Source organism: Canis aureus, chromosome 21, assembly GCF_053574225.1.
Source record: "Canis aureus isolate CA01 chromosome 21, VMU_Caureus_v.1.0, whole genome shotgun sequence".
Classification (NCBI taxonomy): Eukaryota; Metazoa; Chordata; class Mammalia; order Carnivora; family Canidae; genus Canis; species Canis aureus.
The window spans coordinates 13,188,480-13,211,747 of NC_135631.1; the positions used below are offsets into that span (position 1 = coordinate 13,188,480).

The 23,268-nt window shown below is 47.3% G+C and overlaps 1 protein-coding gene across 1 annotated transcript; it reads left to right on the top strand.

Moving 5' to 3' along the window:
- The first annotated feature begins 5,183 nt into the window (after positions 1 to 5,183).
- F2 (coagulation factor II, thrombin) lies at positions 5,184 to 21,671 on the top strand. Its single transcript, XM_077863104.1, has 14 exons — positions 5,184 to 5,339; positions 5,688 to 5,851; positions 6,521 to 6,545; positions 6,814 to 6,864; positions 8,234 to 8,339; positions 8,441 to 8,577; positions 10,000 to 10,317; positions 10,634 to 10,759; positions 10,836 to 10,962; positions 11,396 to 11,563; positions 12,084 to 12,257; positions 12,523 to 12,704; positions 21,177 to 21,247; positions 21,405 to 21,671. Exons 1-14 carry the CDS (start codon positions 5,267 to 5,269, stop codon positions 21,546 to 21,548), a joined length of 1,866 nt encoding a protein of 621 aa, XP_077719230.1. The 5' UTR covers positions 5,184 to 5,266; the 3' UTR covers positions 21,549 to 21,671.
- The last annotated feature ends 1,597 nt before the right edge of the window (positions 21,672 to 23,268 follow it).

Consider the following 23,268-nt stretch of genomic DNA (forward strand, 5'->3'; position numbering starts at 1 on the left):
CCTTGACTGACTGCATAAATTCAGGCAAGTTACTTGGCTTCTCTCTGTCCTGTTTCCTCATCTGTAAAAAGGGGTAACTATGGTACCTACCTCATCAGTACTAGGTACCCGGCACATGGTGAGCAGTTAATAAATTGTAGCTTGTTACTAGTAGTATTGTTATCAGCCCTCTTAATTTGGAAGAGAATATTAAGGTGCTTTGCCAAGCACCAAGTTTCCTCTAGGTATTGCTTGTTTCTGGCAGGTCTACATCACTCACAATAGTTTTGTACTTGGGGTGCATGTCTACTGGGTTTGCTTCATGGAACAGTGAGGCTGTACTCTAGCAGATATGTCAGGGGATGAAGGTAATGCAAGGTGAAGAGCAGTGGTCTGAGAGGCATGAGTCTAAGTCCCGGTCCTAGCTTTATAGCACCAACACTACAGCCTTGGTCAATTAGCTCCCCACCTCGAGACTCCCTTTCCAAACAGTGACATAGGGAATTTAGACCAGATCATTGCTTTGCAATCTCAGCTCCACCATTGAGCCCTTTTGCTAACTTTTTTTCTTCTATGGATCTGATATATTTTTTAAGATTTTATTTATTAGAGCACAAGCAGGGTGTGGGGGAGAGGGAGAGGGATAAGCAGACTCCCCACTGAGGAGGGACCCCCAACTCGGGGCTCAATCCCAGGATCCTGAGATCATGACCTGAACCGAAGGCAGATGCTTAACCAACTGAGCTACGCAGTTGCCCCTGAATCCTAAATTTTAAGAGCTTTTGATTAAATAGAAATTCACTCATTTTAAAATGCTGATCAGATTGAGGGGGAAAAAGTAAGGTGTTTAACCACCTCAAAAGATATAATGTCAGCCACAAAGGAAAAAAATTATCCTTGTCTTAAGGTAAACTTACAATTTTTGAGGGTTTAAAAAAATATCCAAAAGGACAAGACCATCCTGTAGTATATGCATGGAGCCCTAGGCTGCAAAATGTCTGGATTTAATGATACCTGACCTTCTTTCCAGCTCTGAAATTCTCTGTCTTGGAACATAATTTTACTGTTTTCAGTGATTACAGAGCTTCGTTTTACAACATAGCATTGGCCTTACCCATGATTTTGTTTGACGCCAACTTGTTGGGAGTAATGCAACCCTTCATTATCGCCTTGTGCTTAGTGGGTAATATGATCCGCTTTAAGTTTGCAGGCATGTTTTTGGGGTGAGAAACAAGAGGATGTGTTCACACAAGGTGATAAAGGCCTTCACTGCTTCTGTATCTTTGGGGTAAATCCCCAGCAGTGGAATTGCTGGGTTGTAGCGTAGCTCTATTTTTAACCCTTTGAGGAACCTCCACAGTTTTCCAGAGTGGCTGTACCAGTTCACATTCCCACCAGCAGTGCAAGAGGGTTCCCCTTTCTCCACATCCTCTCCAACATTTGTTGTTTCCTGTCTTGTTAATTTTCATCATCCTCACTGGTGTGAGGTGGTATCTCATTGTGGTTTTGATTATAGGGTAAAGGAGAGAAATTGAGTGGGAAATATCAGAGAGGGAGACAGAACATGAGAGATTCCTAACTCTGGAAAATGAACAAGGGGTAGTGGAAGGGGAGGTGGGCCGGGGGATGGGGTGACTGGGTGACAGGCACTGAGGGGGGCACTTGACGGGATGAGCACTGGGTATTATACTATATGTTGGCAAATCGAATTTCAATAAAAAATTAAAACAAAAAACAAAAGTCTAAACCAATCATAGTACTTCTATTCCTCTTGTGCATTTGGGTGTTAGTTCTCTCCTTAGTTTCTATTATCCTGAACAGTCTCTCCAACCCACCTCATTTATTTCCATGTCATGAATTTGCCAGAGAGACTGGACCCATTTGTTCTGTTGAATGTCTGTCGTTCCTTGTGGTGGTGGCTAACTTATTCCTTTATCATCTGTATTTCCTATAAACTAGTAATTAAATCTAGAGGCTCATTTAATTCAGCTTCACTATTTTAGGAAGAGCCCTTCACAGGCAGCATTGAGTATTTCCAGTTTCATACATAATAGTGGGGTTTACTGGATACTTCGTATGTGGCAGGCATTTTGATACTTTATAAACATAATATGCTTTGAAGGGGTAGCTTAGTATTTACCTCAAAATGATAAATTTAACTCTGAATCCATCTAGATCGGAGGGAGACCGGGATATATGGAATCCAAAGAATTGCAGCAAGTGAGAACCCAAAGATTACAAATTCTGAGAGCTGGGGGTGCTTCTGCAGGGACAAAAGGAATGGTATAGATCAAATAAAACACAAAACCAAATTTATCAGAGTAACCTGGAGTTTTCTTTAAAAAAATTTTTTTATTTTTTCATGAGAGACACAGAGAGGCAGAGGCACAGGCAGAGGGAGGAGAAGCAGGAGCCCAATGCGGGACTTGATCCTGGAACCCCAGGACCACATCCTGAGCTGAAGGCAGATGCTCAAGCACTGAGCCACCCAGGCATCACTGGTCTAGAGTCTTCTTGTTGGTCTTGTCATTCCTGGACCCAAAACCATGACTTTCAGAATTTTCATGCTCTCTCTCTCCTCGCCAAAGAGCCCACGCTGGCCATCTAAACCATCTATCGTAACTATGCAAATGATAGACTGGGAGCTGTTTTGGTTGGGTCCAGCATTTGCCATTGACAAGATGTTAGGACCCATAGTCTTCAGAATGAAATTCTCCCTGCTAATTGAATAGCACCATGATACGTGAGTGAATTCATCACCCAACACATAAATCCAGGCATAAATCTGTGGAAGCAGGAACCAAATCTAAGCAGAAAGCTTCAATTATCTTCCCAGGGCCTAGAGAACCAAAGTTTTCTCCTTTGGAATATTGTCTGCAAATAGCTTGAGGAAGACACAGCCCAAGACTTGCCTGTTAATGGTGATGTCTGCACGTGAGCATGCCATGAGCTCAGCAAGTCTGCAAAGAGATCAGTATGAGTTTTTCAGCAACAGCCTTGTGAGACAAATATTGTTCTAATTTTACAGATGGTGAAACCCAGGCCTGGCCTCCCAAACCAGTGCTCTATTTTCTGCTATGATGCTTGTATATAGGGATGTTCTGACAGCAAGAGCAGACCCTTAGCCCTGAATCCCTAGCCCCCCCTAGAAGAGGGGCCATGTATTATGTGTTTTGTCCTCCTGGTCAACACCCTCTGCTCTTTCCTTTTCTCCCTCTCCTGGTCGACTCAGCACTGGCCCCAGCTGGTCCTCAGAAAAAAAAGAGGATCACCTGTTTTGAAGCGGCAAGGATGAAGCCACACTTCTCAGGAGCCCTTCCCTTAATATGTAATTTTTAAAGAAACTAGTGAAGTAAGATCTTTTCACTATTCTCAAAAAAAAAGTAGGCTCTACATCTTTAGTGAACAGGGACTCCAAATTAAAACCACAATGAGATACCTGCACATCCATCAGGGTGGATAATGTGAAACAGATGGACAATATAGAGGGTTGGTGAGGATCTGAACAACTGGAACTCTCAAGTATTGCTGGTGAGAGTGTAAACAAGTGCTGATCATTTGTCAGTGACTTAGGCAAAGCATATGTCTTTTGACCCAGCAAATCTACTCTCATGCACGAGTATTTGTAGCAGTGATGTTCATTATAGCCAAAACAGGAAACTAACCCAAATGCCCATCAATAGGTATCAAATGGGTAAATATTTACACAATGAGATACTACACAGTTTTTCAAGGATTGGACCACTGATCTGAGAAGCCAGACACAAACAGGTATATGCTGTAGGCTTCCATTCCTATGAAGTTCAAAGATAGGCAAAACTGGTCTAGGGTGATGGTGGTTAGAATAGTGGTGATCTTAGGGACAATACTCTGGAGAAGGCTAAAAATGTTGATCTGGTGGTGGTTACATAAAAATGTGAGTCAAAGGGCGCCTGGGTGGCTCAGATGTTGAGCCTCTGCCTTTGGCTCAGGTCATAATCCCAGGGTCCTGGGATCAAGTCCCACATGGGGCTCCCTGCATGGAGCCTGCTTCTCCCTCTGCCTATGTCTCTGACTCTCTCTCTGTATCTCTCATGAATAAATAAATAAAATCTTTTAAAACAAATTAAACACTTAGGATTTGTTTAAACATTGCTGAGTATAAGTTAATCCTTGGTTTAAAAAATATATAGAAAAATAGGAATCTATGTATCTATGTACTATACTATATCTAGGAACTGGGCCACCCAGGAATTAAGCTAATTCATGGGAGTCCTGACCCCCAGGTCTGTGCGAACCCTCTTTGCTTTGCTCGGCACCAGGCCCCGCCCTGCTATCTTCTCAGACCCTACGTGATGGCAGTCTAAACCTGTATGGCCAGGCCTGGAGGATGGCAAGACGGGAACGGGTGTTTCCTGTGTTCGTGCTCTTTGTCCTCTGTCCTAATTAGACCCAGGACTAATATTTACCTTGCAGAATGCAAACAGAAAATTGGGGAGGGATGGGAGCAGGGCTCGGTGAGGGGCAGGGTAGGAGCAGCAGCCACTCTAGGCCTGGCCCCAGCTGGAGAGGCAGGAGGAGAGGGAGGGGCCCTGCGGAGAAGACCTGAGGACTTGGCCTGGTCCCCATTCTGGGGCGGCAGCAGGTCCTAGGAGCTGAGAGAAAATAGACCAGAGGCTCAATGGCCCTGGACCTGGCTCCTCCTCCTGAGCAGCCACGACACATGGACACACCTCCACAGCTTCCAGATGGGAAAGTGGTTGAGAGGCAGCTCTCTTTTGGCTGCACCCTTGTCTCTGCTTTCTTACACCCATGTGCTATGATTACATAAACCTCCCCATTGGTTTATATCCATATACCTGCTGTTTATTGAACATGTACTACATTTTATGGGTGTCACACTCATAATCTAGTCTGAGTCCTCACAACAAAGTACCGTTCCCATTGTACAGATGGAGAAACTGAGGCTCACAGAGATTAAAGCAACCATCACCATGTGTTGGGGTTGGAAGGACCCTTGGGAAGATCTTGTGGCCCTGCTTGCCCAAGTTGGCCCACATCTCAGAAGGGAGGGGCTGGATGATGGTGGAAACTTACACTGGCCTTTCCTTTGTGACTTCCTCCCAGACCATCTGTCTCTAGTCCCAAGAGGATCTGTCTTCCTGGGTGGCGGGGGTGGACTATCTATACGCTAGTACCATGGCCCTGACCTGCTGACCTCTCCCTCTTGGCTAATTTCTTCATGTTAGTTCAACATTAACCCAGAGTGGTCAGGACAAGACCTCAGAGTCCCGGGAGCTGATACACTATGGCGCACATCCGAGGCCTGTGGTTACCTGGCTGCCTCGTCATCCTCTTTAGCCTTGCGCACAGCCAGCATGGTAAGAGGGGGTCGGAGGCTGGGACAGGCTGGCAGGCTGGGATATAGGCCCATGGGCCGGGGGCTCCTGGCTTGACTGAGAACAACAGGGCCAATGCCCAGGTGGGTCTCAGCCTACACCATGGCTTAGGGAAGGAGCCGGGTGCTCAGGTCTGGATGCACAGTGACTGCGTCTCTCCTGCAATGTGGAGAGCTAGTGGGCCACCACTGGCAGCCTTTTGGGTCCTGCCACCATCCCAGGTGTCCCCTTTTAGAAGCCAGGAGGGCAGGCTAGCTCGCTTCCTGCCCCCACAATGGCCAAGACAGCCTGGCTGACCGAGGCCACTGTCCCATGCCCCTCCTGCCGCAGTGTTCCTGGACCCTCAGCAAGCACTATCACTGCTCCACCGGGTCCGACGCGCCAACAGTGGCTTCCTGGAGGAGCTGCGCAAGGGGAACCTGGAGCGGGAGTGTGTGGAGGAGCAGTGCAACTACGAGGAGGCCTTTGAGGCCCTGGAGTCTTCTACTGCCACGGTGAGGGCCAGGCTGAAGGGCAGGTGTGGTCCCTCCTGGTGGGCCCAGCTCCAGAACCACAAATGAGGCAGCGAGGGATGTCCCAGCTCTTCGGCTATTGGCAATGCAGTGTCCACGGGGACTTCATTTCACTGGGATGCCAAGATGAGTGACCTCAGCCTTTCTTGGAGGTCCTGACGCCTGGGCTATGTCAGGGTCTGGCAGCCTAGTGAGGCTCCAGGTCATCGGGGGCTCCTCTGTCTTCAGATGGCTGTCTGCTCTGGGGTCTCCAGAGGCCCTGGTGCTGGCCCACACGGCCTTCAGCTTTAGCTATCTGCTACTATGGGGTGTGGGACTCTGGCGAGGCCTCAGGGCTCCAGAAGCTCTGCGCAGCCTTTCCCCTCCTGGGCCCCATGCCCCCACCTTCCAATCTAGCCCACCTATGGGAACCCTTTATGGTAGTCTTGTTGGCAGGGGGCTCCCCTCTCCTCAAATATTCCTCTCCCCAAGGGCTTGGGCTCTGGAAACAAAAGTAAGAAACTACCACAAACCTCCCCAGAGCCTGCCCCATGTGTGACCAGGGTAAGGGAAAGATGAAAGTATGAAGAAGAAAAAACACAAAGTCGACTGAAAAACAAAATGAAATGAAACAGGATATGCCACAGCCTCATGCCAGCTCTTATTTTTCAGGATGTGTTCTGGTCCAAATACACAGGTAAGGACTGGGAAGGGTTTGCTCCTGGAAGGGAGTCCTAGGGACCCCAGTGAAAGAATGTCCTATTCTGGAGAATCTTCTGGTCCATCCAACCATCTATCCCTCCACCCATATTTTCCTTCCTTCCTTCCTTCCTTCCTTCCTTCCTTCCTTCCTTCCTTCCTTCCTTCCTTCCCTCTGTCTCTGCACATTTCCCCCCCCCCATCCTCTGCTTGAGCCCATCCTGTCTCCTACCCCAATCCCAAAAATGTTTCTGGGTCTTTTCCAGCTTGTGAGCCGGTGAGGAAACCTCGAGAAAAGCTCATTGAATGTCTGGAAGGTGAGGAGCCAATGTGGGGGTGGCAGCAGGATGTGAGCAAGCAGCCTGGGAGAAGAGCAGAGTAGAGTGGATTAGGAGTGGTGGCCCAGCACCTGACCTTGCCTTTCTCTTCCTGCGGTCAAGGACGCATCTTTGCACCTGGCTCTGTGCCTGGCAGTGAGGAAGATGATTAACATTGGAGAAATGAATGAATGGATGATGAATTCATGTTTTTTAAAAGATTTTATTTATTTATATGACAGAGAGGGAGAGAGAGCACAAGTAGGGGTGGCGCAGAGAGAGAAGCAGATTCCCTGATGAGCAGGGAGCCCAACATGGGGCTCGATTTTAGGGCCCTGGGATCATGACCTGAGTTGAAGGCAGACACTTAACTAACTGAGCCACCCAGATGCCCCTGAATACACCTTTAATATAAATATTGACTCCCAGGGCAGCCTCAGGGTTTAGCGCCACCTTCAGCCCAGGGCGTGATCCTGGAGACCCAGGATCAAGTCCCACATTAGGCTCCCTGCATGGAGGCTGATTCTCTCTCCACCTGTGTCTCTGCCTCTCTCTCTCTCTGTGCCTCTCATGAATAAATAAATAAAATCTTAAAAAAATATATTGACCCCAGCTCTTAACAATAACTCTTCAACTACTGACCATACTTTTTGTTTTTCTTTTTCATATTTTTGTTAAATAACTTACTCAACAGGCATTCTACTAAACCTCTGCTATATACCAGGCACTGTGTCATGTGCTGGGGATTTTAAGAGAATCAAGGAGCTCACAGTCTCATAGGGAAACAAAAATAAAAAATATCAGTATGATTGTTGGAAAAGCTCTGTTCCAGGTGCCAAGACGATGCCAGGAGTAGGAGCATTTAGTTTGCTGGCAGCATCAGGGACAATCCCCCAGAAAAAACAGTTTTCCATCTGGATTTGTGGGCACACTGATAAGCAAACAGAAGAGCATTCCTAGGCAAAGGAGACAGTTTTGCAAAGGCTCTGACACATGAGGAGCTCTGATAACAGGATGGGTAGACCAGGGCCAAATTAGAAGTACTTTATTCACTTTGTCATCCTACTGGCCATGAGGAGCCACTGACTTTAAGCTCCATGAGGGCAGGGGCATACCTTGACTATGCCTTATTCGTCACTTAGTACTGGGTACAGTATCTGACACATGGTTTTCACATGGATGGTGGGCACTCAGTGAATTTTTGGTGAGTGCTGTTAGATTGGTGAACTGCTGGGTACAGAGGAGGTGGTTGAGGAAACGTGGGTTAAGGGTCATGAAGCAGAGGTAGCTTGTATGAGGTGGACAGACAGAGCTTTGTTAAGTGAGAGAGGCGACAGATGGTAAGAGACCGGGGCTGGGGTCTCTGCAGGTAGCTGTGCTGAAGGTCTGGGTATGAATTACCGAGGGAACGTGAGCTTCACCCGGTCAGGCATCGAGTGCCAGTTATGGAGGAGTCGCTACCCACATAAGCCTGAGTGAGTGATGGGCTGGCCTGTTGGCCAGTGGGCTGAGAGTATGGGGCTGGGACACACTGGATTGGGGGGTACAGCTTCTGCTGAGCAATTTCCTATTCCAGAATCAACTCTACCACCCACCCTGGGGCCGACCTGCAGGAGAATTTCTGCCGTAACCCGGATGGCAGCACCACTGGGCCCTGGTGCTATACTATAGACCCCACCGTGCGGCGAGAGGAGTGTAGCATCTCCCTCTGCGGTGAGCTGGGGAAGGCTGGGCAGTCCATGGCCAGGGCTCAGGGGTCTCTCCATAGGGCCTGGTAGCCTGGGACAGGAAGCTAGACCCTGGCTACCTTCAAACATGGCTTAGTCACTTACAACAAACACATTTGGGCCCGTGGGTCAGTGAAGTCAAGAGAGCAGAGACAGCTGGCCTCCCCTGCCTCCCCAGTCTTTGCCTCTAGTCCTGGTGACCCAGACTATAGCTCATTCCAAATATGCTTTCTTTCCTGCTTGAGGCCTTCTTCCCTCCAGGAAGCCTTCCCTAACCATTTCAGCCTGTGTGCCCTTTTCTGAGCACCACAGAGCAAGCCTCACATGGTCCAGCCCAGCATGATTCTGTCATTATCCTTTTGCCTGATGTGTCAGTTAGCTTTAGCCACAATAATGCTGCAAATCCCACAAAAATCACAAACAACTGCAAAAGCTCAGAGGCATATACCAATAAGCATTTATTTCTTATGTGTCTGAGGGTTGGCTTGGGTGGCTGTGCTTATGTCAGCTGTGCCTGCCTATGTCTGTGCTGGCCACAATGTAGGCTGGGCTTGGCTGCTGGTCCTGCTTCAAACAATGGGTCCAGCTGAGCTTGGATCCTTGTGTGGGTTGGGTCCCGGTTTGCTCCACATTACTCATTCCAGGGCTGAGGCTGAAAGGCACCATCTCCCAAAGTTATGGCAGAGGTAAAATAATAAAAATAAAAAAAATATTCAGAAACACATGATGTGTGTCAAGGCAGTTCTGCCCATGTTCCATTGGGCATGATCAAGGCCAACGTCAGCTGCAGATGTGTACCTTTACCTATAAAATCACAGGGCAGAGGATGTGGATCTGGGCAAGGGTAAAGAATTAGTGCCAGCAATCAAACTACCAAATATAGGTTGGTGTATCTTTGTCCTTCATGCATCCCTCTTGGACCTAAGGCTTGGTCCTGGGACTATATTACAGCAAGTTACCAGTCATGGTAACAAAAGCAGCTACCATATACCAAGCCTGCCCACCCCCAATACTTCGCAGGGCTGCTGAAATTGCCCTACTGCCCATGAAGCCATCCTTAGTCATCCCAGCTACTTTTCCTGCTGTCCACTATAAAAATAGACTCTTTCTTTAAAAACTCCAGGCAGTCACTACCAATATATCACAGATAGCCCAGGAGATGAAACCGAGTTGCCATCTGTCTCATAATGCACCAGACACAGCATGTATTTTGTTTAAGTCTCTCAACAACCCTACAAAAGTGGTATCAGTCACCCCTTTTATAGGCAAGCAAAGTGAGGTTCAGAGAGGTCAAGTTACCTGAGGCCACATAGGAAGAAGGTGGCAGGGCAGGAAGTCAAACCCTGACCCCCTGGCCGCGTGTTGTCCCACCCCACCCACTCTGCTCCCCTGCCTCCCCACCCACCAGGCCAGCAGGGAGGCGTCACTGTGCCGCTGACCCCACGCTCCGGAGGCCCCACGGTGAATCTGTCACCTCCATCAGAGCACTGCATCCCTGAGCGTGGCCGGTACTACCAGGGTCGCCTGGCGGTGACCACACATGGGTCCCCCTGCCTGGCCTGGGCCAGCAGACAGGCCAAGGCCCTGAGCAAGGACCAGGACTTCAACCCTGCGGTGCCGCTGGTGGAGAACTTCTGCCGCAACCCGGACGGGGACGAGGAGGGCGCGTGGTGTTACGTGTCGGAGGAGCCAGGTGGCTTTGAGTACTGCGACCTGGACTACTGCGGTGAGGCGGGGCGGGGCCCGCGGCTGGGGGTGGGGCGGGGCGGGGCGGGGCGGGGCCGAGCAGCGCCTCCCGGGTGCAGGACTGCCCCGCCGCTGGGGGGCGCGGTCCGCCGCAGCTCCGTCTCCCCGCGGCCCGGTGCGCTTGGCCCCACGCGCAGCTGAACTCGCTCAGGCCCCAGGCCGAGGTCCCCAGGACGCCGTGCGCTGCGCTCCGGGCCTCGCCCAAGGCCCTCCAAGGCCGCGCGGAGGCTTGGGCGGGGGGTGCCCGAGGGCCGCGCGCAGGCTGGCCTGGCCCCAGTGGTGCCTGCTCCCCGCAGAGGAGCCCGTGGAGGAGGTGGGCGACGGGCTGGCCGAGGACCAGGACACGGCCATCGAGGGACGCACCACCGCAGAGGAGTTCCAGCCCTTCTTCAACGAAAAGACCTTCGGCGCCGGGGAGGCAGGTGAGGCAGCGGCGGCAGCGGGGGCTGCAGGGGCGCAGAGCCCAGCTCGGCTCCTCACGCCCGGTTTGCTGTGCAGACTGTGGGCTGCGACCTTTGTTCGAGAAGAAGTCGGTGAAGGACAAAACGGAAGGGGAGCTTCTGGAGTCCTACATCGACGGGCGCGTCGTGGAGGGTTGGGACGCGGAGATTGGCCTCGCGCCCTGGTGCGTAGTCCGGGCGGGCCGGAGGGGCCCCTCTGGGGCTGCCCCTTCCCTCACAGGCCTGGGCTTCCCAGGTGATGCCAGCTGGCACCCCTCTGAGATTGGGGGTATTGCTTCTCACATGCAGAGAGCGAGGCTGAGGCCCAGAGAGCTTAAGGGGTCTGCCTACTTGAGTTACTTTCTCTGGCCCCAGAGCTATGCCGGGCTGTGCAAATTCTGGACCTGCAGAAGCTGGGGAGGGGTGCAGAAAGCAGGAGGCAGCCCCTTGGTGTGGTGTGAAGGTCCCAGTCCGCAAGGGCAACCAGGCCAAGCTGGGGTCTGGGCCCAGTAGGCACCTCTGTCCAGTTCTGAAAACTGGGACTTTCTACTTTAGGACAGGTAGAGGGGCAGCTCCCCAGCTCCTAAGGCTTCCCCTTCCCTCCCTCCCCCGTCGCAGGCAGGTGATGCTTTTCCGGAAGAGTCCCCAGGAGCTGCTGTGTGGGGCCAGCCTCATAAGTGACCGCTGGGTTCTCACTGCTGCCCACTGTCTCCTGTACCCACCTTGGGACAAAAACTTCACAGAGAATGACCTTCTGGTGCGCATTGGCAAGCACTCCCGTACCAGGTACAGGATGGGAGGCCACTGGATGTCTGGCAGGGGTCAGAGTCCTCCAGCGTGACCGTGGGGGCCTCTGGTGGTTCCTGGGAATGTGGGATATGTCTGTTTATTTCCCACAGTGGAAAACTCAGCAGTCTCTGCTGTCAAGGCCATTTGGCCATGTCCCAACTGAGGCTTGGGGCTTGGGACAGAGAAACTCAGACTCTGCAGAGAGTGAAATCCTGGCCCACCCCCAGCTTCTCTCCAGCTCCCAGGACGTGGTACAGGTGGGACCTGTGAAGAGAGGCTGTGTGGGCCAGGGCTACAGCCTGCCGCCCTCCCCCACCTGCCTGGGCTCTTTGATTCCAAAGTCCTGAGCAGCTACAGGCCGGGAGATGCTGCCAAGCAGGAGCCAGCCCTCTCCTGTCACTGGTGGCCCAAGGCTCACTCCAATTCCTGGACTCTGAGGGCAGGCCATTTCTCTCCTTAGGCACCAGCTGCCCCTCACCAAGTGGCTTACAGCTTCTCCATGTCCCTGTTCACACAGGTATGAGCGAAGCATTGAGAAGATCTCCATGCTGGAAAAGATCTACATCCACCCCAGGTACAACTGGAGGGAAAACTTGGACCGTGACATAGCCTTGCTGAAGCTCAAGAAGCCTGTCAACTTCAGCAACTACATCCACCCCGTGTGCCTGCCTGACAGGGATACAGCATCCAGGTGGGGCACAGCGGGGCTGGGGCGGGGTGGTGCACAGGGCAACGGTAGGGGGAGCCCTGGGCTGGGGTCTGGGCCTGATGGTCCCAGCAGCCTTGTAGAAGTTCTTCCCCTTTCCAGACCTTGGGGTGAGAGGGGGTGGTTTTGAGTCAACCAGATGTCCTTTCTGCACCAGTGTTTTAGATTCAGGCCTCCAAGGGGGCAGTGCTGGGGCCAGGGACCCCCAGGAGGGGTTGGTTCTCACGAGCTCCTTTCCCTTCCCCCAAAGACTGCTCCAGGCTGGGTACAAAGGGCGGGTGACCGGCTGGGGCAACCTGAGGGAGACGTGGACATCCAGCATTGGTGAAGTACAGCCCAGAGTCCTGCAGGTGGTGAACCTGCCCATTGTGGATCGGCAGGTCTGCAAGGCCTCCACCCGGATCCGCATCACTGACAACATGTTCTGTGCTGGCAAGTCTCTTGCGTGTGGCCAGGCCTCAGGGTGGGGGGCGGAGACCTATTCAAGGCCTGGATCTGGTCCCTTATAAGCCCCATGGCTTTGGGCAAAGTTGCTTCACCTCTTGGAGCTATTTCTTCCTCTGAAAAATGGAGATAAAAGTCTCTGCCCTATAGGGGTGTGTTAAGGGGCTAGGCATGGTGCTAGTCACTGGTTGCCCATATGTGTGAATCCAGATAGCAGCATGAGGCCTCAGGTGGAGAACAAGCCATTTGTTCACTCAGTCATTCGGCAAATATTTTTTGAATGCCTGTTGTGATCAGTATTCTACTGTAAACCACAAAGACCCAAACACAATGCCTGTGTCCTCACAGAGCTCCCTTAGTAGGAGGGAGTGTCCATCAGCAGATGTAGGACAGTATTCCCCGCTGGGAAACAACATGAAGCAGAGTAAGGGAGAGAGAGAGATGGGGACAGAGTAGTTGGACAAGGCTGGGGAAGTGCCCTCTGGGGTGGGAGAGAGGGGGAGAGCTGATGTAAAGGTCCTGGGGTAGGAGCCTGCTTAGTGTGTCTGAGGAACAGCGGGGAGGCTGGTGTGGCAGGCAGGCAGCAGTGGATGAGGGGAGGGAGGTGGGCAGACAGAGGATGGGCAGTTCTTTCAGGGCCTTCAAGGACTTTGGCTTTTATTGAAATAGGAAATCTGGGAGGCTTTGGGGTGAATAGATAGTCTAACCTAATTAAAAATTTTTTGTATAGGAGTGCCTGGCTGACTCAGTTGGTGGAGCAGGGGTCTTTTGATCACGGGGTCGTGAATTCAAGCCCCACATGGGTGTAGAGCTTACTTTAAAATTTTTTTCTGGGCAGCCCGGGTGGCTCAGCGGTTTAACACCACTTTCAGCCCAGGGTGTGATCCTGGGTGTGATCTCTCTCTCTCTGTGTCTCTCATGAATAAATAAAGAAAAAATCTTTAAAAAAAAATAAAAAATAATTTTTTTCTAAGATTTTATTTATTTATTCATGAGAGAGAGAGAGAGAGAGGCAGAAACACAGGCAGAGGGAGAAGCAGGCTCCATGCAGGGAGCCCGATGTGGGACTCGATCCCGGGATTCCAGGATTACGTCCTGGGCCGAAGGCAGGTGCTAAACCACTGAGCCACCCAGGGATCCCCTAAACATTTTTTTCTCACTATAATCTCTGATTCACAGGAAAGTTGCAAAAATAATACAAAGAATGTATATATACTGTCATCCGGGTCCTGCCCCCACACTGTGTGCATGTGTGTGTGTGTGTGTGTGTGTACAGATATACACACATAGACACACGCTGTTTGAGAGTCAGTCGTACATAAGCCTCTTTACCTGTATCCTTGAGTACACATGGATGTTCTCTTATGTAACAAGTACAGTTGTTGAAATCAGAAAATTAATGAGATGATAGTGTTTTGTAATCTGTAGACCTTATTCTGGGGTTTTCAGTTGTCCCACTTACTGATGTTTTTTGTAGCAAAGGGGGAAAAATGTTCTTCTCATTGGGATTCAGTCCAGGGTCACACATTGTCCGTGGCTGACCCCAAGTTGTCTTCTACAACTTGGACGTATTTCCCAGGTGCAGCCCCAGAAACCTGTAGCAGGGCCCTCGGTTTGGTTTCTTTGAGGTTTTGGTTTCCTTGTGATCACATTCAGGTGAAGCCAGGGTGTGTCCTTCTAAGTGGGCTCCACGGGCAGGCCTGTGATGTCCGTTTGTCTCACCATACCAGGGAAGACTGACACTTGGGTAAGGTGGTGTCTGCCTCTGGCGAGGCCCTCACTGTGAGGTTCTGTTACAAGCATCCTGTGGGGAGAAGCTTTGATCCCCTGCATCCTGTTTCTCATCAAACCGTCCTCCCAGCTCTGGGGGCTGCCAGGTGGCCATCTACTAATTCTTTCATTCCTTCTGTGTTTATTATCCTTTTGTTGGAAGGAAGACCTCTCCTTTCATTCGTTTTATCAGTGTGAACTCCCAGGTCTTCATTCTCAGAGTGACAATTTGCTAGTGTCATCATTTATTTTGATTTTCAAATTATCCAGGTTTGGCCAGTGGGAGTCCCTTGAGCCTGGCTTCTGTGACTTTTAATGTTCCTGCCATTCCCTGAGAACTTTCTTGCCCTGGCACAGCAAGGGGTTCTTCACTTTCCTGCTGGTGGAGAATGGTGTTTAGAGACCAGGATCTAGGTGCCAGGTACGCGCATCACTTCTAGGATGTCACTGCTTCTACACCCTCTCAGCAGACAGATCTAGAAATTATGTGTATTATGCATATGCCAACATCTAGATTTTTCTGTCATCTACAGTCTCTCTGAAACCTCCCACTGCAATCCAGCCAGATTAATTTTAGCTTCTCCCTTTCCATATTTGTAACTCTCTGATGACAGTGAGAAACTCGACTCCTGTTATTCATCATATAGTAACTTATTTGATCAATATTAGAGTACACAGGGGCACTTGGTGGCTCAGTGGTTGAGCATCTGCCTTCAGTGCAGGATGTGATCCCAGAGTCCCTATTCTTAAAAAAAAATTGATAGCCACATTATGTGGATATACTATAGTTTATTCGGCTGTTTCCTGTGGAGAGCATTTAAGATAGTTGCCAATATTTGCAATTGAACATCTTTTCAGTTGCTTGATAATCATTTTTATTGAATTTTCCATGTTTTTCTTGCCCATTTTTTGTCTCCTTCCCATCAATTATTAAGAGTTCTTCATATATTAGTGATATTAGGCCTTTTTAAAAAAAAGATTTTATGAGAGAGAGCAAGAGAGAGAAGCAGGCTCCGCGCAGGGAGCCTGATATGGGACTCGATCCCGGGACTCCAGGATCATGTCCTGGGTCGAAGGCAGGCGCTAAACTGCTAAGCCATCCAGGGATCCCCTGTATTAGGCCTTTATTTGTGATATATGTTGCAAATATTTTCTCCAGTTTGTTCATTTCTTAACTTTTATAACCTTTTACCGTTTCTTCTTTCTTTCTTTCTTTCTTTCTTTTCTTTCTTTCTTTCTTTCTTTCTTTCTTTCTTTCTTTCTTTCTTTCTTTCTTTCTTTCTTTCTTTCCTTTCTTTCTTTCTTTCTTCTTTCCTTCTTTCTTTTTTTTTTTTTTTTTTTTGAGATAGAGCATCAACAGGGTGGGGCAGAGAGGGAGAAGCAGATTCCCTACTGAGCAGGGAGCCTGATGTGGGGCTTGATCAGGAACTCTTGAGATTGTGACCTGAGGTAGATGCTTAACCAACTGAACTACCCAGGTGCCCCCATTTTATCATTTCTAAATTAAAAAAACTTTAAGTAGTCAACTTATATTTTATTTTATTGCATCTGGATTTTTGCAGAGTTAGAAAAACTTTCCTTATATCCAGGTCATAGAGAAATTCACTTGTTTTCTTCTAGTACTTGGTTTCATTTTTCTATACTTAGACCTCTGAGTCATTTGGAGTTTATTCCTCAGTATAATGTGAGGTATGGATTTAACTTATCTTTGTCCAAATAGCTAACCAGCTGTCTCTACACCACTTATTAAAAATTGTATCTTTGCCCCAAGTGATTAGATTTTTTAAAAAATATTTTATTTATTTAGGGAAGCCTGAGGGGCTCAGTCGTTGAGCGTCTGCCAGCCAGGTGTCCCGTGATTTGATTTTATTAAATATATTTTATTTATTCTTTACTTTTGAAAAAGATTTACTAATTTATTTTAGAGGGAGAGAGCAGGAGCAGGGGGGAGGGAGAGAGGGCCCCAAGCAAACTCCATGCTGAGCGCACAGCTCAGTGTGGGGCTCCATCCCACAACCCAGAGATCATGACCTGAGCCAAAATGAAGAGTTGGATGCTTAACTGAATGAGCCACCCAGGCATCCCAAGTTTTTATTTGTATTTTTATTTTTTTGGTGCCTAATGTGGGGCTTGCACTTATAACCCTAAGATTAAGACCTGAGCTGAGATCAAGAGTCAGATGCTTAACTGACTAAGCCACCCAGGCACCCTTTTAAGATTTTATTTTTAAGTAATCTCTACACCCCAGGTGGGGCTTGAACACACAATATTAAGAATTGGGAAAAAAAAAAAAAACAAAAAAAACAAACAAACAAACAAAAAAAAAGAATTGGGTACTCTACTGACTGCCCCAGTGATTTGAGATGTCACATTTTTCACATACTAGGCTTCTACTGTAGTTAAATCTATTTGAAGATATTCTATTTGGTTCTCCTGGTCTCTTTTCTTTTCTTTTTTCTTTTCTTTTTTTTTTTTAGAGATTTTAAGATTTTATCTATTCATGAGAGACAAAGAGAGAGGGAGAGACACAGGCAGACGGAGAAGCAGGCTCTCTGTGGGGAGCCTGATGCAGAACTCGATCCCAGGACCCTGGGATCATGACCCAAGCCAAAGGCAGACGCCCAGCTACTGAGCCACCCAGGCGTCCCTCTTGGTCTGTTTCTATTCTATTAAAGCACTGTCTTGTTTTAATTACAGAGCTTTAGAGTAGGTTTTAATGGCTGATAACGTTTGTTGTTTCTTGAAGTTTTTCTTTCCAGTGTTTTCCTGGCAATTCTTGCATGTTTGTTTTTCCATATGAACTTTGGTATCAACTGTCTAGCTCTATAAAAGAAGCCTATGGATATTTTTGCTGGGATTGTGTTGACTATAAATTTAGAGAGAACTGACATCTTTTTTTTTTTCTGACATCTTTTTGATGTTGATTCATTCAAGAACAAGAAATATCTGCCCATTTGTTCAAGTCTGTATTGTATCTTTTTAGCATACTACAATATATTATGATTTTTTTCCTCCTTAGCACTTTTTTTATATATTCATGTTCCTTGAGTAATTAGTTTGTGGTTCCAAAACCAATCAAGATACCTAGGAATTTGACTTTTTAGCTAGGCCTGTTGCTTTTCATTTCTGTACTTCATTAAATTTCTGCTTTTATCTTAAAAAGTTTTTTCTTCTTTATGCTTTCTTTTATTTTACTTTGCTGTTCTCTTTCTAGCTTTATGAGCTGAGAGTTTGGTTATTTTTGTTCTTTAATTTTTGAGTAGGGCTATGCATTTTCCTCTGTTCAGAGAGAACAATATGCAGTGTTTTCATTATCATTATTTTTTAGAAATTCTGTAATTTCAGTTTGAATCTGTTCACCCAACAGTTGCTTAATAGGTTTTTAAATTTCTAGATGGGAGGGTCTTATATTTTGATTTTGGTAGTAATTTTGAGTTTTGCTGCACTATGCTCCAAGAGTACGGTTTGTAATATTTCTACTTTATGGAACTGATTTTTTTTTTTTTTTTGAAAGAGAGCTGGTCAGGGCACTGGGGGGTTCAGTTGGTTAAGTGTCTGCCTTCGGCTCAGGTCATGATCTCAGGGTGCTGGGATCAGGTCCCTGCTCAGCAGGGAGTCTGCTGCTCCCTCTCCCTCTGCCCCTCTCGTGCTCTCAGTCTTTCTCACTCTCTCTATTAAATTTAAAAATCTTTAAAAAAAAAAGAGAGCTGTTCGATCATTTTTTGTGACTGTTACCTATGTACTAGAGGTGTGTAGGTATGGTCTCTATTATCCATGTGTGAAGTTTGATATATATCCATAAAGTACAAAAAGAAAAAAGAACCTTATCACTTGTTATTTAGGTCATTTATTTTTATTTATCTATTTTTAAATGTTTTAAGTAATTTTTTAAAAGATTTTATTTATTTATTCATGAGAGACACACAGAGAGAGGCAGAGACACAAGCAGGCTCCATACAGGGAGCCTGATGTGGGACTTGATCTTGGGTCTCCAGGATCACACCCTGGGCCAAAGGTGGCACTAAACCACTGAGCCACCAGGACTGCCCTATTTTAAGTAGTTTCTATATCCAACATGGGGCTTGAGCTCACAACTCCAAGATGAAGAATCGCAGGTTCCACTGACTGAAACAGCCAGGTGTCCACCCCCCCCACCCCCCCGCTCCCACCGCACCGTTTAGGTCATTTATATCCTCATTTATTTTCAGTTCACTTGATCTTATACTGAGTTTGTGTTAAATTCTACTAATGTATTTGTCTCCTTGATTTATAAATGTGGTTGCTGTGCTGTTTAGTGCAGATATTCATGACTCTTATTTATTCATTGTGAACTGCGGCTTTTAGCATTAGAAGTGTACTTTAAATTCTTTTCAGTTTCAGGATCACTGTCTCTGCTGTTTTTTGTTTCCATTAACCTAATATACCTTCGTCCATCCCTTTAACTTTAGCCTCTAGGCATCACTTTGTTTTGTCTCTTCTATGCAGCATAGTTGGGTCTTGCTTTTTGAGAGTCAAACTAAAAATCTTTTTCTCTTTTAATAGGTGAGTTAAACCCATTTATATTTATTGATGTGACTGAATTAATATTGGTTCATATGATTTTGTTATTATTACATGTATTATGTTTCATTTGCTCTTTTTCCCTACGTGATCTTTTCTTTGTGTTTTTGAATGTATATATTTGGGACATTTTGCATTTTTGTTCTAATGATTTTCTTTGAGCTTCTCTCTCTTTGAAATGCCTTTAGTTCCTTCTTTTCTTACATGACCTTTTATTTAACTCCCAGCTATTGGCTATACATCAGTCAGGAAGTTTACTTTCCTCTTTCAAGATCTTCTTTGATATTTTTAGATGCATTTTTTCCTACTTGTCAGCACAATCAATCAGTCCCTTTGCTGCAGCATTCATCTCTTGGTTGGATGAAGCTTGTCATTTAGTAGATGCTTCAACAAAGCATTCTATGGGTGTAGAATTTCATGAGTTTTCATGTGTTTACAATTGTTGTTCTGTAGTCTTGAAACCTTAAGCTGTGCTTGGCTGCATATAGAATCCGTGGCTTAAATTTTCCTTCCTTAAAAAAAAAAAAAAAAAAAAAAAAAGCTTTGTTGTTGCTTACTTTGTATGTTCTTTTTGAAAAATCAGATGCTGAGAGGTGCCTGGGTGGCTCAGTTGGTTAAGCGTCTGTCTTCTGCTCAGGTCATGAACCCAGGGTCCTGGGATCCAGCCCATCAGGTTCCCTGCTTAGTGGGGAGCCTACTTCTCTCTCTCGGGCTCCCTCTGTCCTTCTGCCTACTTGTGCTCTCTCTCTGCTGGATAAGATCTTTTTTTAAAAAATCAGATGCTTGTGTAATTCTTTGGAACTTGTATTTGGTCTTTTTTGCTTGGAGGCCTTGAGAGGGTTTTCCTTCGTCTTTGAAGTTTTATTAGGATATGTCTCAGAATGGGGTGTTTCAGGTGTTTTGTCAGCTACCCAGTGTGGCTCCTTTCAACATATACCTTCAACCTTATTTTATTTCTGTGAAATTTTCTTGGATTATATTAGTTTTGTTCCATGGTTTTTTCTTTTTGAGAGATTCAGTGTTCTTTGGTCTGAATTCCATTTCAATCCCTTTCTACTTTGCATTTCTTCCTATTGTCCATTTATTTTTAATTTTTGGATTTCTGATTCAAGGTGTTTTTGTTACATCCTACAAGTTGGCTTGGGGAAATTTAATGCAGTTAGAGTTTTCTTCTGTTTCACAGTGGTATTTTGGGGGAGAATTTTTATTAGCTGAAGTGTTTTTTAGTCTTGTTTTTTGGTTTCCTATAGTATTTTGGTATAGATCTATTTAGTTGTCATTTATTTTACAGATCTGGGGTTATTTAAAAGATTCCAATTCAATTGCACTCACTTCTTTTGTTTAGTAGGTATTTTTAATTAATTAATTAATTAATTTTTAAATATTTTATTTATTCATCACACACACACACACACACACACACACACACACACACACACACAGAGGCAGAAACACAGGCAGATGGAGAAGCAGGCTCCATGCAAGGAGCCTGATGTGGGACTCGATCCCGGGTCTCCAGGATCACACCCTGAGCTGTAGGCGGCACTAAACCGCTGCGCCACCCAGGCTGCCCTAGTAGGTATTTTTATTGCCTCATTTCCACATCTATGTTAATATTAGATGCACAATTAAATATACTGATTTGCAGTTTGGGTGTTCTCTGTATTCCAGTGATGATTGTGTGTGTGTGTAGCTTCTGTTGTTCATGTTTTCCTATATTTATGGAGGGTATGTGGGGATAAAGGCAACTGCCTTTATCCTCAGCCAACTGCCTGGATTTTGGATAAAGGCAACTGCCATTATCCTCAGCCACCTGTAGATCTAATGTATTTTTTTAAAAAGTCCTTCTGCCTGTTGGGCAGCCAATGGATTGTAGGTGGGCAAAAGTAGAATTTGGGAAGCTAGTTCAGGGGAGAGGTACGTGTGACGTGACTAGGGGTGGAAGAGGTGAGAAGTGGGTGAGTTGGGATGTCTGTTGAAAACAGAGTTGAGGTTGTGCTAAAGGATTGGCTGTGTGGGGTAAAGAAATGAGAGCCAAGGAGGGTCAAGTGGACACTCTCCAGCTAGGTCTCTTCACGGGGAGTGGCGGGAGCATGAGCTCTGCACCTAAGCACACTGTTCTCTCTCAAGGTTATAAACCCAATGAAGGGAAACGAGGGGATGCTTGTGAAGGCGACAGTGGGGGACCATTTGTCATGAAGGTAAGTGCTGCTAAAGGCCAGGAACTGGTGGGAAGATCTTCCGGGGGTGGGGCTGAGTAAGGAGGAAGTGTTCTCAGAAATGGTTGCCCAACAGGGTACTGGACTTAAGTTCATGCCTTGGACTCACCCTCTTGGAAACCCCATGTTTCTTCCTCAGAGCCCCTTTAACAACCGCTGGTATCAAATGGGCATCGTCTCCTGGGGTGAAGGCTGTGACAGGGATGGAAAATATGGCTTCTACACACACGTGTTCCGCCTGAAGAAATGGATACAGAAGGTCATTGAGAAGTCTGGAGGTTAGGAGGCTGCTCACATTCTAGGCTCCTCACTGCAAAAATCACAGAAACCAATCCAGTGGAAGATTTATTTTTGTGGTGTGTTCCTAAAACGATATAGTTCTCAATAAAAGTGTCTGTCAACAAGCCTCCATGCTCCCAGTACTATTCGTGGGCAGCTCAGAGCGAGCCAGCATGACCGGATAAACAGGACTTAGGGAGGCCACCACTCCTAGAACGGGGTGGGGTGGGGTGGGGATGTGGGTGGTGGGGGGTTGGAGGGGCAGGTGGCAGGGAGGTGGTGGCCTGAGGGGCTCAGCACTGAAAATGCTCCAGACTCAGGGCCTTAGTAGGATACCTCATTTAATGCCCATAAGAGGTAGGTGAGGAAATAGACTAGAAGCATCCTGTCCAAGTTCACATAGCTGAGAAGGGTTAAAGTTGGACTTGAAACACAGAAGACACTGAAGCCTGTGCTTTCACTTGCTCTGCTGTGGGGGCGATACGGCACTCGTCCCAGGACCAGAGAAGAGGTAGGGGAAGGCCAGAGCAACAAAGGAGAAGTAAGTACGTTTCTTTAGTGCCTACATCCTTCTGCATGTCATTAAAATGACATCAGACTTAATGCCTCCAAAAAGGAGCAGTACTTTAAGTGCCTTCATCTGGGAGTATGTGGGATATGGTGGTTAGGCGTGTGGCCCGGTGTCAGACTGCCTAGGTTCGTATCCTGGCTACAACTGTAAAAGGGACAAGTCAGCTGACCACCTCGAGCCTGTTTCCTTACATATAAGATGTACAGAAGGACATTCTTTATCTAATAAGGTCTTGAGGATTACATTAGGTAATTCACAGAATGTACTTGGCAAAATGCCCAATACCTGGTAAGCTGCCCATAAATCACCGCTGCTTTTATTCTCACTACTGCCTGGCATGGCAGCATTCCTACTTCCCTCCTCTGGCGCCTACAGATGGCATGCTGGTGCAGCTGTTGCTTCCTGGAATTTCTACTTCCATTGAGAAGCCAGTTGCTCAGGTCTGTAACTGCTAAGAAATGGGACCTAGAGGGTGTGCATAAGTGGATTCATAAAGGGTAGGGACAAATGTAAAAGTCCTAAGAGTCACAGAACCTAAAGCTGCCCCGTCAGCGCATCCTTCGAGGTTGCTACTGGCTGAGGGGGTGCGGCTCTGACACACTGCTGCCCTTCCAGGGCTCCCCCGTTTCCAGCTGCACCTCGGCCTCCTGCCATTTCTGTTAGGTACCTTCATGACTTGGGAGCAAGGCACCACAGTGCTACAGGTGCCACACTGTTTCAGCTGGCATGAAATGCTGATCACTGGATAATTCTCTGGAGGACTGTGTTGAAGGTACCCTCATCCCTGAGCTTGGGGTGAGGTGGGGGAAGAGCATGGATGCCGCCATGATTACCTCTTGGCCTTGAATCTTCGACCAAGATCTTTAAACTTCATGGGAGTAACATGGGAAGGGATGGAAGTAGACACTTTTACCCACTTCCCTCCCGCTTTGTTTTCCTTTCCCATTTTTTAATACATCAAGGAACAGAGACCAGACCTCTGAGTTCTCTGCCCTTGTTACTTGGTTCTGGCCAAGAATCAGGGTAAAAACTGGGGATTCAGTGCGTCTGCAGGACCTCGGCAGCCCAGAGCTTTAACCACAGTGGGGGGTGGGGAGGTGGGGGGGTGGGGAAGCACAGGGATTAAGAATTAGAATATTCTGGCCCCACTTTT